Here is a 16,146-nt window from a genome sequence, read left to right as displayed (position 1 = left end):
AAAACCACAGCAGAAGCTCATGTTACAAAATGAATTATGTTCCAGTCTTTATTATACACTACAGTACAGTTTACAGCTGTCTTCTGATAATTACATTATGCTACTATTTCAAAATATCTTAGCACCAGTTTATAAGGAGAATGGGAAAGTGTAATGCAATAAAACACAAAAATATATTTGTCCAAATTGGGAATAATTTAACAGTATAACTTAAAGTTTTGCTTTTGGGAAATGCAGATGTTAGCATCTAGAAAACCACAAAGTTGTAATACTGACTGTTCAATAGTAAACAGTAGATAGAGAAGCAGCTGTTGATATCTAATTGAAATAGCAAGTCACTGCGCACTCATGTACTGTAAGTCTGACTTCTACATTTAAAACTTCTTTATTACCTTTCATAGAAGAAAGACTTTATCCACATCAGCTAGCTAGCATTTATAGCTGCTGTCCATGAGCTGCTCTGAAGACAACATCAATCTCATTTATTAGTTTAAAAAAAAACATCAAATGAAACTAACCATTAAAATGTAAAGACAAAGATAAATCTTGGTGTCGTAGTTTGCTTAGGTTAACAAACTAGTTTGCTAAGGTTTATACTGGCAGCTAAACCTTAGCACCTTAGCCTGGCGCAGTGGTAGGTTTAAAGCAAGCTACTTTAAGCTAATACTGTGAGCTAGCTGAACTCCAAACTTTGTTAAGAAACGCTTATAAAAAATGAAAGTCTGTGAATAAATGTTTGATGAAGCCCTTGAGATTTTAATTATTTTTTTTTAAATCAAACTCAGGTATTTGGCTAGCACCTAGCTTTCATTGCAGGAGAAAGCATATTTGGAGATACTGAAACACAAGAATCACTTTTTAAAGCTGGCAAGATAACGGTAGTTTTGTTAGGATACAAACTAAAAGGAAAACTGTAAAAAGTACGTTGGTAAAGTAAGACTGACATTTCTTGCCTCATAACATGATTTAGTCATTTGTTCCGATTTTGGAACAATTCAGTATTTAAAAATGACTAACATTTAAACTCAGTTTATTCAAACAGTTTATTCAGTCCTCTGTTTTTGTGTTGAGGGTTAGGTATTTGATGGTTTGGGTTAGGGTAAGGATTAGGTTGTAGAAAATGAATGGAGGTCAATGTAAAGTCCCCACAAGACACAGAAACTTGACTGTGTGTATTTGTGTTTCCTTTATGACATGTCATTTGAGTCTGGGAGCATTTCATAGGCTGGGCGTTCAGTCAGCCCAACTGCATGTGCAACATCCAGTCTGGCAAAAATCACACTTTTCTGTGTGACATACAGTTCAGCCACTTCCTCTCAAAAAAAGTTTGGGAACATTTTTATGCATTGACATCTGAGGTGTCACGAAGCACCTTCTGTTCTGCTCCACCAAACCACTCAAAATGCAAAGGAGGGAGATTCTGAACGATTAATTGGCAGGTTAATGTTTCCAGATTGTACTGATGCAGTGATGGAATGTACTGCTAATGGTGTTTCATTTAAAAAATCTTCAGATTCTTTAAAAAATGTTCCCATGTGTGACATATTTTTAGCTGAGAGGGACACTTCAGAAACGTGCTATGGCACTTCTGCTGCTATCGTCAAGAAAAGTCGCAATGTAACACCAGACTGCATACATATCCTGTGAAATCTGGGGGCCTCGGAGCTGCTTTTTTACATTCTTAAGTCAAGTCTCTACTTCTTTACATCTCAGGCTAGATTTACATATATTCAAAAGGTTTGACGCACAACGAGTCATTTAGCTAAAACTATTCATTACTTTTGAAATTAGATGTTCGCCGGGAGAAGAAAGCTCTTACGGCAAAAGTGTTTTTTCAAACTACTGGAGCAAGGCTTGAGGGAAATTGAGCTTTCATTAAAGACATTAAAAAGTGAAACAGCTCTTCAATTCTGAATAATCAAAGCACCAAGCTGAGACACCTGATAGGATTCAACTAAACTCACCCACAGCCGACAGATTTAAGAATGGGGAACGTGAGTCAAGAAACCTTTTAAGAAAAGTGAACACCTCCATAAATCTGCATGCCAGACAGGTCAACAGATACTTCTAGGGCGAGTAAAAGTAAAACACAATCATTCCGATCAAATGGCTGGCTGTGCAGCTGTGAAGGTTTCTAGAATACACACGAGGAGACTTAATAACACGGCTGCTGGCATTGAGACGAAAAGCGTACAAGGGAGGTGTTCGTCACTCTCCGCCCACGCACGATTGCTTCTGGTGTTTGCTTCATACCGTCTGCTCCCACCTTCAGCAGCAGAAAGAGACAGAACTCCCATGTCTGAGTAAGCACCATCTGACTGGTGGAAGACCCATGGCAAGAGATATACTTAGCAAGCAGTGAGTGACGTGGTGTATCGTGGGCTGTGATGGGCTGCAGACACAAAAACCCTGAAAAAAAGCGTGAAGCGTCAATTTTATCGTCCCATATATGTTACAGAGAGAGAAAAAACATTGGTTAGCTGCCCTCTTTGCCCCTGATTTGAAGTGTTCCATGTTGCCCCTCCTACCCCCCCAATCCCGAAGCCTGATAGCAGGAAATGAAGAATCTGACTGGCAGCACCTGTTGCTTCAGCCCTCCGTAGTGAGGTTGATTTGAATGGAAAAATAAAATGTTCTTGATTTCATATGACTGAACAAAGTTCATAAATACAGTCATATTTCCAGCTCTGTGAGTCTCCAGCTCCTTGTTACCCCTTTATGTTTTTGGTGTGGGGCCTCTGGGCCAGGCTGGCGTAGTAGGCGCATTGGCTGGGGTCGCATTGGCCGGGGGGCCCCGGAGGTCCAGGTTGACCGTGTGGCCCGGGGTTTCCTGGCTCTCCCTGGGCTCCAACCTGACCAGGGCTTCCGTCTTTGCCGTATCCCGGTAGACCGGCTGGACCTGGAGCAACGAAAGGAGGAATTGTACTCTACACTGGAGCAGAACTCCTGAGACTGAATGGAGCGGTGAGGGATCTGGACCTTACCTATGGGGCCGACAGGGCCCTGCTCCCCTCTCTCACCAACACCAGTTTCTCCTTTCTCTCCTCTTGCTCCTTTATCACCTAAAACAAGGAATAACTTTTTCAATGGCTGTGTTTAAATTACTAATATGCCCAAAGGNATTTCTACGTTTAAACCAGATGTTTGCATACCCCAAATAAAAACACACATCCACCATTGTGTTCATATGTACATGTGATATTGCTACAAAATTTGAGTTTTATGCAAGTATTGTAAAAAGACAGCATAAATATGATACTTAATATTACTTAGATGCTTTGTGATTCACTCACCTTTGCATTCCAAATGCTTGAAGAAACTCATGTGTGGGGGGGGGGAGTCTTTTGAGTAATTCAGTTATAAATGACCTCTTAGTCACTGACTGCAGTCAGTGACTGCTCTCATGAGTCTCATGAGTTCAAGTCTCATGAGACTTGAACATTCTACAAGATGTTTATAAAGTATGGAGAAAGAGAAAAAAGACTCATCAGGACTTTAGCATAATATAACTCTTAAAGTTTTACTCCTTTGATCCCAACAAACATACACATATGTCCGACCTCCATACCAAAATAAGACACAGTAACTGTTAAGCGATTCTGAAACTTGAATGACTCGATTCAAACATATCGATAGAGATGTCCAGAGCATTCATTCAACTAAAATGCTCATTGGTGCTTGTTGGTGTCTTCAACAGGGAGAGCCTGGCGCACCAGGAGACGTTGGACTTAGAGGGATAGTTGGTATACCAGTGAGTAAACGTTCCTTACATTTTGTTTTCATCGCCATATAGTTTCTGATTTTAATCCAATGTTTGAGGATGGTGTTACTTTCAAAGCTCATGGTAAATATCATTAGGTTTCATGCTTGTTTCTTCACTGCATTGTTCTTTCGGCATCATTTCATAACCGTGCCATTTTATGGGCACAGGCATTATAATAGTACTGTAATCATTTGGTTGTAAAGACGCCAGATGGTAAAAATATATCCTCCGACCACTTCCTGTCATTTTTGTCGTCTTTTCCACCGGTAGGACCAACCGGTTGTTCACCATGTGACTCGTCTGATGTAAAAAAAAAAAAGTGTCTCCATTGGAGTTTTGTGAAATACACCGATTTACTTCGTCATAGCGCAAAGAATTTTGAAACTGACGTGTTTTCATTGAGATAAGTAATTTTCAGAATTCCAATAATCACGGGAAGCACAGTTAAAAATGTCAGTAGCTGACATGATAGGTCATGTTTTCTTAAATGACCTATCATGTGAACAAACGTATTCATGTGTGATTTTAGTTGCTTACTTAATGGAAACGCTGCAATTGCAAAATTGTGTTTGTTCGACATTAGTGTGAATATTAAAGTTTTGTGCACATTTGTAATGGAAACACGGCAGGTGTTTGTTCCCATGGAGACAAGACTAAACAAGTGAAATTTATTTTTGCACGATGTCTTGTTGTTAGGGGTTGCCAGGGAAGCAGGGAGTAGCTGGACCCCCTGGAGAAAAGGTAACTGAATTAATCATCTTTTTCATAAAGCGTGTTATCTCAACCAGAATTTCCTACTTACCACCTTATCCAAACTCGTCCTTGAGGTTTTAGCTAACAGGAGAGAGAATATGTCAGACTCACTCTGTGTCATTTCTACTGTGGATTTAGGGCGAGACTGGTTCTGAGGGTCCCATGGGGCCGGTTGGGCTTCCAGGAAAAACTGTGAGAAACAGGTTTAATTATAACAAACTAAATATTGAAACAGATTTATTCATCTATTCTTTTATGTCTGGTGTTTGCAAACTGATTCTTTGCTTTGATGCAGGGGGGTCCTGGAAAAGATGGAGCGGATGGGAAACCAGGAGAAAAAGGATCCACTGTGGGTTTTCCTTTGACTTTTGCTTTTTTTTCTCCCCCTGTTCATTTAATGTTTTTCAGTTTCCCCAATCGGTTAAAATTGCTCATTTTTATGGATACTTCAAGTTAATTAAGTTTTTGAGCCAAAAGTAATTTTCCAGTGTGTTGGACAATAGGGATTTATTCTGTTCCATACAGTTCCATTCTGTTCTATTTCATGTCAGTAATGCTGATAGGATTTGTGAAGAGCAGATGACAGTTGAGTTGTGTTTCAAACTCAGGGTGAAACAGGAAAACAAGGGCCAGTGGGGGTTGCAGGTCCACAAGGAATTCAGGTGAGACGCGTCATTTCAGATCATCTCTTCAGGTGGCCCAGTGTGTTTTTGCTGCTACACTGTGTAGACATAAACACAATGATGACAGTTTGAACACTGATCATTTTCACCCCTAGACCATAACTTAGTTTTCATAATTGGCTTTTGGAGATATGAAATGGAACTGTTTGTAATATTGTACCAGATGTCAATTCGTATCTGCCTGTAACAATACTGTCAATGTCTTCAGAATATAATAAAGTAAAATTATCTATCTATCTATCTATCTATCTATCTATCTATCTATCTATCTTGTTCCCTAGCTAACTAGCTAGCTCACTATCTATCCAGCTAATTCTCTGTAAATACAGATCTCGATACAGTTTACATTTCAAATAGTGAATTGAGTTTCAGAAACAAACATTTGAATAATTTTCTAATTTGTTTATGGGACTGTGCTGTGTGTGAAATACTGGTAATGTAGCTTAGTTACACTTTTAATTACTAGGAAAGCACTGTTGTCTTCTAAATGGATCCTGTCATTCATTATGTCCTTGACATCAATGTCAAGGACATAAATGTCCTTGACATTTATTCAGAATTTTAATTTAACAGGGTGTCAAAGGAGAAAAAGGTGCCACTGGAGCCAAAGGGTTCAAAGGTCATACAGGGCACAAAGGTGACCAGGTGGGAGAAAGAACTATACTTCTTTGAGTTACTCCAAAAATCCTGAACACAGCAGCACATTTAACAACACATTATCACTTTGATTTTATTTTCTAGGGACCAACTGGGCCAGTAGGGCCAAAAGGAAGTCAGGTAAGGGCCATTATGATATAGTTTATGCTCTTTCTGGCATTTAGTTTCACGTTCATCATGTGACCTTTTCAAAACAGGGTGACCCAGGTATAGCAGGAGACCCTGGTATAAAGGGAGATCAGGTATTATCCAGAAACATTTTAATAGATGTTCACTGTAGATTATGTTGGCAACTAAAAGAAGACTTTATGTTTGGGTGTGTTTCAGGGCCCTCCGGGTGTTACTGGCATCAAAGGAGAGGTGGGTAAAATTAATGTTTAATGAAAATGTTACCTGGTGAGCTTTTGATATGGAATAAATTTACCCAATAATTGCAATGTTTAACAGTCAAACATTTACAACATTCCAAAGTCCTTTTACTGATGTTATACCGTCTATGGAAAACAGACTGGTTTACAGTAAAAGGAGCAATCTTACCTTAAAGACAACAACATTTCCTGCTTTCAGAAGTACAGCTGACTTATGGCTTTATGTTTCCACACTAGCGCGGGGAAAAAGGTCAAAGAGGCGCCACAGGAGCCGAAGGGAGACCCGGTCAGCCGGGACATGAGGGTGTTACGGGTCCCATGGGAGCTCGAGGACTGGAGGGAGATCCGGGCATTCCAGGACCCCCGGGTCCCAGAGGGTTACCTGTAAGTCATTTACATAACTTATAGTTACTGATTTTTTTAATCTTCAAGAGCTAAGTTCTTTCAGACATTTTTAAATAAATAAAGAGACAAGATATTCCAATCAAACATTCCATCAAACAGCATGTCTGAAGGCGTTAGATGTTGCTGTAGGTATGGTAAACTTTCCTACACCTGCATTGCTTGTCATATATTTATGATCACAGGTGGAAAATAAAAGGTGGTGAAATAAAGGGTGATCAAATAATAGGTAATAAAATAAAAGGTGGGGAAATAAAAGGTAATAAATTAAATGTAGAAAATAAAAGGTGAGGACAGGAGTTTGAGGTCATTGCCATAGATAGAGGTCAGAACGTACCTAGATCAATAAATTGAGAATGTAGCTTTTTGACTTTTGGGTCCTCAAACAGCAAATACACACTACTGCAGACTAGGCCTCGGTCCTCCTATCTATGGTCCTGGAGATGATGATCCTTATCGTTGAGAATCATGATCCAAGACTTGCAGGAGCTTAACACCAGGCTCTGGGCCACTGCAGTGCATGAATGGTCACCACCAACATAAACTCTTCATCTGCTATAAAGCAAACCCTGAGAACTTGAGGTTCTTAACCCGACACTCTTCTCTCCACAAGTATGACCTGAAATCATGTTAGAGAGCACCCCAAACAGGAACCAACCAGACCAGACCCCGGTAGTTCAGTTTGTGAAAATGCAAATAAAACTCTAGTTTTGTATGTGCAAGGATCAGATAACCCTTAAAACCAAATCATCTTACCCATACATCTTCTGCTGCAACCTTAAAAACAACTCAAGGTACTTGAATGTACGCCACCAGAACCAAAAAACTCCCATGATCCCTTCAGCAGTTCAGTGAGGGAAAAGATCTGGTCCATAGTTTAATGGCCAGAACAAAACTGACCCTGTGCTTCCAAGACCGGTTGGATCTTCCTGTCTCACATCCTGTCCTTAGCAGAGGAAGTACCAGTGTACCAATGTCTGGATTTCTGACCCAAGAGCATCTTCCCAAATTAGAATGTAGACTTACCCCTGAATTGGGGCAAAATACTTGAAACTTGACTTGTGAACATCTCTGCGATACAAACATGAGGTTAATTGTCAAACCTTGGTTAAAGTCACCATTGGTCGCTTCATTTCACAGGGCCCGAAAGTGAGCGATGAAAAGCTTCGAGAAATGTGCTCAGCAGTCGTTGAAGGTGAGATTTGTTCATTTCTTACCTGCATAAAATAAATATCCTGTGATCGATACATCAAGAAGGTGAACCGTTTATTCTTTGTCCATGTAGAACAATTAGAGGAGTTTATGAAAGAGCTCTTGAGGAGGCCAGCAGCCCTCAGTGCTCCTGGTGCACCCGGACCAGCTGGACCTCCAGGACCGCCGGGACCAGCTGGGGCCGCGGGGTCAGCAGGCGTTCCAGGTCCGATGGGTCCAAAAGGTCACCCAGGCTTCTTTGGCCTTCCAGGTGCACCTGGAACAAAAGGTCAGTGCAGAATTCACGATCCATTCTTCTCATCTTGTGCGCTGAACTGCTCAGACAAGTTCAGGTCTCTCACCTTTGACCCTCACAATTCTAGCTCTGGTAAATCCACATGGTCCTCAATTCTCTTTCTTTCCTTCTTTTCTTCTAATGCTCTGGTTACCTTTGAGAACTACAACAAATGTGATTTCTTACAAAGATCCCTTGTACTTTGATAAAGCTATAGTTCATAAGATACATAAAGAAATTTTGTTCAGAGGAAATACAACAAAGAGCAATAGTAGAGCATTTCCATGGCCTGCAAGTCTGTCCTCCAGCCCAGGTCAAGCCTCCATAGCATGGAACTTAAACTCAACAGTCTTTTACTGTCCAGTGGATGCTGGTTGACTTCATCAAAGTCAGCTACCCGTCCACTTAATCAACTTAAGCTTTTTTATGTCATGTAACTTAAGTGTTGCTTCACTCTGCAGGTGAAACTGGGCAGAAAGGAGACAAAGGAGACAAGGGAGAAGATGGAGTGGGAACCAAAGGAAGTCCAGGGGTACCAGGTGTACCAGGTGAGACTGGGTTCATGGCGGAAAACCTCCAGGTTAGCGTGTCACTCAGTGAAACAGTAGTGCTGGGATGGTGCAAGATGCATAAAAATGTTGAACCTTATTTTTAAAATGGGAGACCACAAGTGGAACTAAAACAATGCGTAGGTTTCAACCTTTTCAAGGAGGTCACCTCTCTGTACCCTCTCTACTCTGGTGGCCTAAATAAAATCCAGTAAAACCAAATGGTTTTGGAAATCACCCAAATATTAAACATAGTTCAATTTTGTGTAATTTCACTTCAGACATGAGACAGACTAAACTAGATTTTTTTTTCAAAGATGTACAAAGCTGTTACCCCAAAAGTAGAGGTGGTTCTAGACCAGGTTGACTGAGGCAGGGCAGCCGGTGTGTTTGAGGCCACTGCCAGAGACAGAGGTCAGAGAGCACAGAAATGAAACAAAAAAACAAAGGCATTTCATTAATATAATATAGTTGGGGTTCATTAATATAATAAAGTAGCAAATATGTAAAAATATTTCTATAAAAAATATAAATAAAAAAATGTAAACATTCTTTTAGAATTGTTTTTTATATAGTTAGCACTGGGAGCTTGACTTTTTTTTCTCTGATTATCTGCCTGCTATATTGTCACAACATAATGACAGCTTCAAGAAATATGTAAAAACATATTTTTCATTTAAAACGTAACACACTGCAGCTTTAAATGAGCCACAGAGTCACTTATGGCTCTGGAGATGCAGGCTGCTGAGTGTTGTATTGTTTTGGTCTCTAATGTACACCATTATAACGCTTCTGGTCGTAACATGACATTTTTGCAAAGTATGTACTGCATCGAAAAAAAAAGATTCCACATTGATCAATTATTATTTTTATATATCCAGGTGCACCGGGTCTTCCTGGCGTCGCCAAAGATGGCAAAAACGGCGAGCGCGGTGAAACAGGAAGTCCAGGCGTCCCGGGACCTGCCGGTCCGAAGGGACCCTCAGGACCACCCGGTCTGTGCGACCCATCTACCTGTTTAAGCAGACTTCCACCCCTCTATATGGTCAGTGGAAAGAAATCGTCCTCGTACAAAACCCACTGAGACACCCAAAGCTCAGTGACGTTCCCCGGACCTCATCCAGACAGCGGCCATGTTTCGGGACTCCTCACAAAACCAGGCTCTGCGCTTTACTTTTGGGAGTCTTGGCTATGACTCAAAGAGACACGGAGAGAAACAGAGGTGGGGGTGGGAGGGGGATAACTGCACAAAAACTGTAAAGACAACCTCGCTTTAATGTTTTCAGAGGGTGATAAATCCTTCTACAGTTGCTGAGCAGCTTCTGGGTCTGACTGCCGGCCTGAAGGCCTGTGGCACAAACACCAGCAATTACTTTCAACCTCTGACATTCAGCCATTCAGTAAAGACTTGTTGAGACATTTAAAAATCTATCATTTCCACTCCTTCATGTGTGATGGCCCGTTCAGAAGCTCCGGAAAATATGTTCCTCAACTCTGTGCTCCCATTGATTTATTTGGCCAGCTGTGTCGTCTTTTTGAAACGTCGGAATAAAAGTGATACGTTCTGAGTGTTTGCACAGTAACAAATTCAAACAGCTAACCTGTGTGTTTTGCAGGATCGTGCTCTCTTAGACGGAGCTGATTGTGATCCGTTTAGGATGAACGTGCCCCCACAGTCTCAACATTAACATGGTTTTGTGTTTAAAAAAAAAGCAAACAAAAAAACAAACAAAAAAAAACGAGGTCCTTGGGTTGTTATAGATATGCTGTCAGTTCAGGATGGGATTAGATAGTTGCCTGGTTACAAAGCAGAGCTGACATCATCTTCTCTTCCCTCTTGTTTGCGCATGAACAATACATTTACTGATCAAATATGACCTTTAAGCAGTCTGCTGGAGGGGAGCGAGCTTGGCAGCCGTTCCAAGGACATCCCTTCAAAATTTTAACAGTTCGCATCATGACTTCGCAACAATGAATTCAACATGGAAGCTCATATTGGGAGGAGTGACAGGGCTCAGCATTAAAAAGAAAAAAAAAAAAACACAGGTGCTTGATTTCCATCTCTGACATTATGAACGATTAAAGAACGTTTGAAAAGAGATATAATAGCGATAGAAAACCCAAAATGTAACTTTTGACCATGTACAAGGAAAAAAGAAGAGAACCACTCAAAAACCACAGCAGAAGCTCATGTTACAAAATGAATTATGTTCCAGTCTTTATTATACACTACAGTACAGTTTACAGCTGTCTTCTGATAATTACATTATGCTACTATTTCAAAATATCTTAGCACCAGTTTATAAGGAGAATGGGAAAGTGTAATGCAATAAAACACAAAAATATATTTGTCCAAATTGGGAATAATTTAACAGTATAACTTAAAGTTTTGCTTTTGGGAAATGCAGATGTTAGCATCTAGAAAACCACAAAGTTGTAATACTGACTGTTCAATAGTAAACAGTAGATAGAGAAGCAGCTGTTGATATCTAATTGAAATAGCAAGTCACTGCGCACTCATGTACTGTAAGTCTGACTTCTACATTTAAAACTTCTTTATTACCTTTCATAGAAGAAAGACTTTATCCACATCAGCTAGCTAGCATTTATAGCTGCTGTCCATGAGCTGCTCTGAAGACAACATCAATCTCATTTATTAGTTTAAAAAAAAACATCAAATGAAACTAACCATTAAAATGTAAAGACAAAGATAAATCTTGGTGTCGTAGTTTGCTTAGGTTAACAAACTAGTTTGCTAAGGTTTATACTGGCAGCTAAACCTTAGCACCTTAGCCTGGCGCAGTGGTAGGTTTAAAGCAAGCTACTTTAAGCTAATACTGTGAGCTAGCTGAACTCCAAACTTTGTTAAGAAACGCTTATAAAAAATGAAAGTCTGTGAATAAATGTTTGATGAAGCCCTTGAGATTTTAATTATTTTTTTTTAAATCAAACTCAGGTATTTGGCTAGCACCTAGCTTTCATTGCAGGAGAAAGCATATTTGGAGATACTGAAACACAAGAATCACTTTTTAAAGCTGGCAAGATAACGGTAGTTTTGTTAGGATACAAACTAAAAGGAAAACTGTAAAAAGTACGTTGGTAAAGTAAGACTGACATTTCTTGCCTCATAACATGATTTAGTCATTTGTTCCTATTTTGGAACAATTCAGTATTTAAAAGATGACTAACATGTAAACTCAGTTTACTCAGTCAAGGTTAACAATTAACTTTGACTGAATAAACTGAGACAAACAGTTTATTCAGTCCTCTGTTTTTGTGTTGGGGGTTAGGTATGTGATGGTTTGGGTTAGGGTAAGGATTAGGCTGTAGAAAATGAATGGAGGTCAATGTAAAGTCCCCACAAGACACAGAAACTTGACTGTGTGTGTTTGTGTTTCCTTTATGTCATTTGAGTCTGGGAGCATTTCATAGGCTGGGCGTTCAGTCAGCCCAACTGCATGTGCAACATCCAGTCTGGCAAAAATCACACTTTTCTGTGTGACATACAGTTCAGCCACTTCCTCTCAAAAAAAGTTTGGGAACATTTTTATGCATTGACATCTGAGGTGTCACGAAGCGCCTTCTGTTCTGCTCCACCAAACCACTCAAAATGCAAAGGAGGGAGATTCTGAACGATTAATTGGCAGGTTAATGTTTCCAGATTGTACTGATGCAGTGATGGAATGTACTGCTAATGGTGTTTCATTTAAAAAATCTTCAGATTCTTTAAAAAATGTTCCCATGTGTGACATATTTTTAGCTGAGAGGGACACTTCAGAAACGTGCTATGGCACTTCTGCTGCTATCGTCAAGAAAAGTCGCAATGTAACACCAGACTGCATACATATCCTGTGAAATCTGGGGGCCTCGGAGCTGCTTTTTTACATTCTTAAGTCAAGTCTCTACTTCTTTACATCTCAGGCTAGATTTACATATATTCAAAAGGTTTGACGCACGAGTCATTTTGCTAAAACTATTCATTACTTTTGAAATTAGATGTTCGCCGGGAGAAGAAAGCTCTTACGGCAAAAGTGTTTTTTCAAACTACTGGAGCAAGGCTTGAGGGAAATTGAGCTTTCATTAAAGACATTAAAAAGTGAAACAGCTCTTCAATTCTGAATAATCAAAGCACCAAGCTGAGACACCTGATATGATTCAACTAAACTCACCCACAGCCGACAGATTTAAGAATGGGGAACGTGAGTCAAGAAACCTTTTAAGAAAAGTGAACACCTCCATAAATCTGCATGCCAGACAGGTCAACAGATACTTCTAGGGCGAGTAAAAGTAAAACACAATCATTCCGATCAAATGGCTGGCTGTGCAGCTGTGAAGGTTTCTAGAATACACACGAGGAGACTTAATAACACGGCTGCTGGCATTGAGACGAAAAGCGTACAAGGGAGGTGTTCGTCACTCTCCGCCCACGCACGATTGCTTCTGGTGTTTGCTTCATACCGTCTGCTCCCACCTTCAGCAGCAGAAAGAGACAGAACTTCCATGTCTGAGTAAGCACCATCTGACTGGTGGAAGACCCATGGCAAGAGATATACTTAGCAAGCAGTGAGTGACGCGGTGTATCGTGGGCTGTGATGGGCTGCAGACACAAAAACCCTGAAAAAAAGCGTGAAGCGTCAATTTTATCGTCCCATATGTTACAGAGAGAGAAAAAACATTGGTTAGCTGCCCTCTTTGCCCCTGATTTGAAGTGTTCCATGTTGCCCCTCCTACCCCCCCAATCCCGAAGCCTGATAGCAGGAAATGAAGAATCTGACTGGCAGCACCTGTTGCTTCAGCCCTCCGTAGTGAGGTTGATTTGAATGGAAAAATAAAATGTTCTTGATTTCATATGACTGAACAAAGTTCATAAATACAGTCATATTTCCAGCTCTGTGAGTCTCCAGCTCCTTGTTACCCCTTTATGTTTTTGGTGTGGGGCCTCTGGGCCAGGCTGGCGTAGTAGGCGCATTGGCTGGGGTCGCATTGGCCGGGGGGCCCCGGAGATCCAGGTTGACCGTGTGGCCCGGGGTTTCCTGGCTCTCCCTGGGCTCCAACCTGACCAGGGCTTCCATCTTTGCCGTATCCCGGTAGACCGGCTGGACCTGGAGCAACGAAAGGAGGAATTGTACTCTACACTGGAGCAGAACTCCTGAGACTGAATGGAGCGGTGAGGGATCTGGACCTTACCTATGGGGCCGACAGGGCCCTGCTCCCCTCTCTCACCAACACCAGTTTCTCCTTTCTCTCCTCTTGCTCCTTTATCACCTAAAACAAGGAATAACTTTTTCAATGGCTGTGTTTAAATTACTAATATGCCCAAAGGTTTTTGAAATTCTGCTGATGTAGGAAAAAGACAAATTTGCAATTGTGGTGTTTTTGTTAACCCTCTTAAGAGACGGGGCCAATTGGACCCCACAATATTTTTACCCAAGGCAAGGTGTCACTCACCCCGCGTGCAATTTTACAAGGTTTTTTTTTTTGTGTGTGTGTGGTTTCGGGAACTGATAGTCTGACAGAACAGCCCCACCACTTCTTTGACATCCAACCATGACTTTTGCTGCGCTGCTCCAGTGCATTGCACTAAGACCACAGAAGGCTTAAATAAGAAATGTATGATAATAAGTTTGTTCATGCGATAAGTCAATAAAAAAATATGCCGTGCCCTCTAATGCCCTCTGATTTCTTCCTTCTCCTTCTCTGTTGTTTGCAACAGTGTTTCCATTTGTGGCTTTGTGAAATAAACCAATTTCGATATGGCCAAAACAAACTAAACTGCTCATCTCAGTGCCAAAACTGTTTATCAAAAAACAAGTTTTCTTTTTTAAATTGTCATGTTTCAATTAAGCGAATTTGTTTTCAAAATGTTAAATTCCGCATTTATATGGTCAGTGGAAACCCAGCTAATTTTACGTAACGATTCTGAACTCAAGTGATTGCTGCTTTATGAAAACAAACAAAACCACAGGTAACGGCTGTGACTTGAATGCTTCAAAAGGTTGTTCATAAGGCGCCAGAGACTTCAGGCTGAGATGATCTCAGTGATCAGTGTTACACAGAGGTAACTCTGGCCACTTTTTTGGACTGCATATGTGTAGGAAGGCAGTAAATTCAATACTTATGGCACTTGCTTACCCTTAGGACCCATGGGTCCCCTGGGTCCTTCTCCACCATTTTGTCCAGGTATACCTGGCTCTCCAGGTGGACCTTGTCGTCCAGGGATGCCTTCTTTACCTGGAGGACCTGGAGGTCCAGGACGTCCCGCTGTACTCTTCACATGTGCAGGCTGGATCTGAGCCATGAGGTAAGCCATTTTGGCTAAAGAGAAAAAATAGAGTGAGCAGTTTCCTAAATACTCAGCAGAGACACTCTAAAATTTACTAAAAGAAAATAAAAAGACGTTATCTAGCTCCCATTGTCCAACATTGACAAAATAATTGCTTCTTTACCTTCTAATTGTTTGGCCAGCTCCTCCTGGACAAGCCTCCTCATCTGCTCCAGTGACACTGACTCGCCCTGAGGCAGTAGAGATGCTAATGAGTCACTCAGTTGTTAACGCCATTTGTGATTTTACTTCCATTTTGCTTCCCAGTGAAATTCAGGATATATTTCTATAGACATGACTCACTCTGGGTCCTGGGAGACCAGGGTTTCCTGAAGGTCCCTGAGGCCCCGGGGCTCCGATTTCACCTGGTGGTCCTGACATTCCCATTATCCCTGTGTGGCCCTTTCTACCTGGGGGACCGGGATTTCCAGGCATACCAGGATCTCCAGTCTGTCCTTTTTCTCCTTTTGTACCGGGGTCTCCCTGATTTATAAAATAACAGTTATTAGTAAGTGGTTCAAGTTTAAACATCTCTTAAAATTACACATCACAGAAGTGAAGGAAGAGAAATATGTCAGGGTTTTGTTTCAGAATCTGTGTGGGTAGAAAACGTCTAGATAATAGATACTTGGGTTTCTTAATTTAGCACCATGAAGCATTAGCCTTTATATTGGTTGTCATCCTACAGCTGATATTTTGGGGTCAGTAAGGAGGTTTTGAGTTATTAATATTTTACGTAAAGTAGATAGAAGCTTATTTAACTTTAACTTATTTCTACATAACGCACTATAAGCAAGACTTTTTTTTTTGGTTTTATACTTGAAAGAAAACTCTGAATTTTGATAATTTCAGACCCCCAATGCCTTATGGGCAAACTCACCAAATGTCAAGTCAGTTGATCAAAACCTGTAGGAGTTCAATCAAATACATAGGCAATAAACAGCAAAAAACGGGACCAAAATCCCAGATGGCCAACTTCCTGTTTGTTGTAGAGCAACAGTGTAAGTCTTGGGAAGTTCTGTAAGAGTACCAACCAAATCTCATACCACTACTGTGACGTAAGCTAAATGAAATGGGTGCTATGAGAAGGGTGCTAGCGCTCTCTCTCTCTCTATCTATCTATCTATCTATCTATCTATCTATCTATCTATCTATCTATCTATC

The 16,146-nt window shown here is 40.8% G+C and overlaps 2 protein-coding genes and 1 long non-coding RNA gene across 4 annotated transcripts in view; 1 reads left to right on the top strand and 2 right to left on the bottom strand.

The window, feature by feature from the left end:
• Positions 1-763: 763 nt before the first annotated feature.
• Positions 764-3,090, bottom strand: LOC103153403 (uncharacterized). Its single transcript, XR_477790.2, has 2 exons — positions 2,985-3,090; positions 764-2,899 (listed from the first exon to the last, which is right to left on the bottom strand). It is a non-coding gene; the product is annotated as an uncharacterized LOC103153403 (long non-coding RNA).
• Positions 3,091-3,701: 611 nt separating this feature from the next.
• LOC103153407 (collagen alpha-2(IX) chain-like) lies at positions 3,702-10,228 on the top strand. The gene is made up of 14 exons (XM_016661916.1): positions 3,702-3,751; positions 4,460-4,504; positions 4,655-4,708; positions 4,812-4,865; positions 5,125-5,178; positions 5,773-5,844; positions 5,941-5,976; positions 6,054-6,098; positions 6,184-6,216; positions 6,462-6,608; positions 7,767-7,821; positions 7,912-8,106; positions 8,574-8,660; positions 9,542-10,228. The coding sequence occupies exons 3-14, from the start codon at positions 4,679-4,681 to the stop codon at positions 9,742-9,744; spliced, it is 1,011 nt and encodes a 336-aa protein (XP_016517402.1). The 5' UTR covers positions 3,702-3,751; positions 4,460-4,504; positions 4,655-4,678; the 3' UTR covers positions 9,745-10,228.
• Positions 10,229-11,594: 1,366 nt separating this feature from the next.
• Positions 11,595-16,146, bottom strand: part of col22a1 (collagen, type XXII, alpha 1) — a 69,937-nt gene continuing 65,385 nt past the window's right edge. For both annotated transcript variants that reach the window (XM_007574319.2, XM_016661914.1), the window contains 5 exons: positions 15,286-15,465; positions 15,107-15,173; positions 14,793-14,975; positions 13,848-13,925; positions 11,595-13,762 (listed from right to left, as the gene is read on the bottom strand). In XM_007574319.2, the coding sequence (XP_007574381.1) occupies positions 13,572-13,762; positions 13,848-13,925; positions 14,793-14,975; positions 15,107-15,173; positions 15,286-15,465 (699 nt within the window). In that variant the 3' untranslated portion in view covers positions 11,595-13,571. The remainder of the gene's footprint in view (positions 13,763-13,847; positions 13,926-14,792; positions 14,976-15,106; positions 15,174-15,285; positions 15,466-16,146) is intronic.

The sequence above is a fragment of the Poecilia formosa genome, unplaced genomic scaffold, assembly GCF_000485575.1.
Source record: "Poecilia formosa unplaced genomic scaffold, Poecilia_formosa-5.1.2 Scaffold349, whole genome shotgun sequence".
Classification (NCBI taxonomy): domain Eukaryota; kingdom Metazoa; phylum Chordata; class Actinopteri; order Cyprinodontiformes; family Poeciliidae; genus Poecilia; species Poecilia formosa.
The sequence above is the reverse complement of the archived record's forward strand: the minus strand, read 5'-3'. Positions and strand labels throughout refer to the sequence as shown.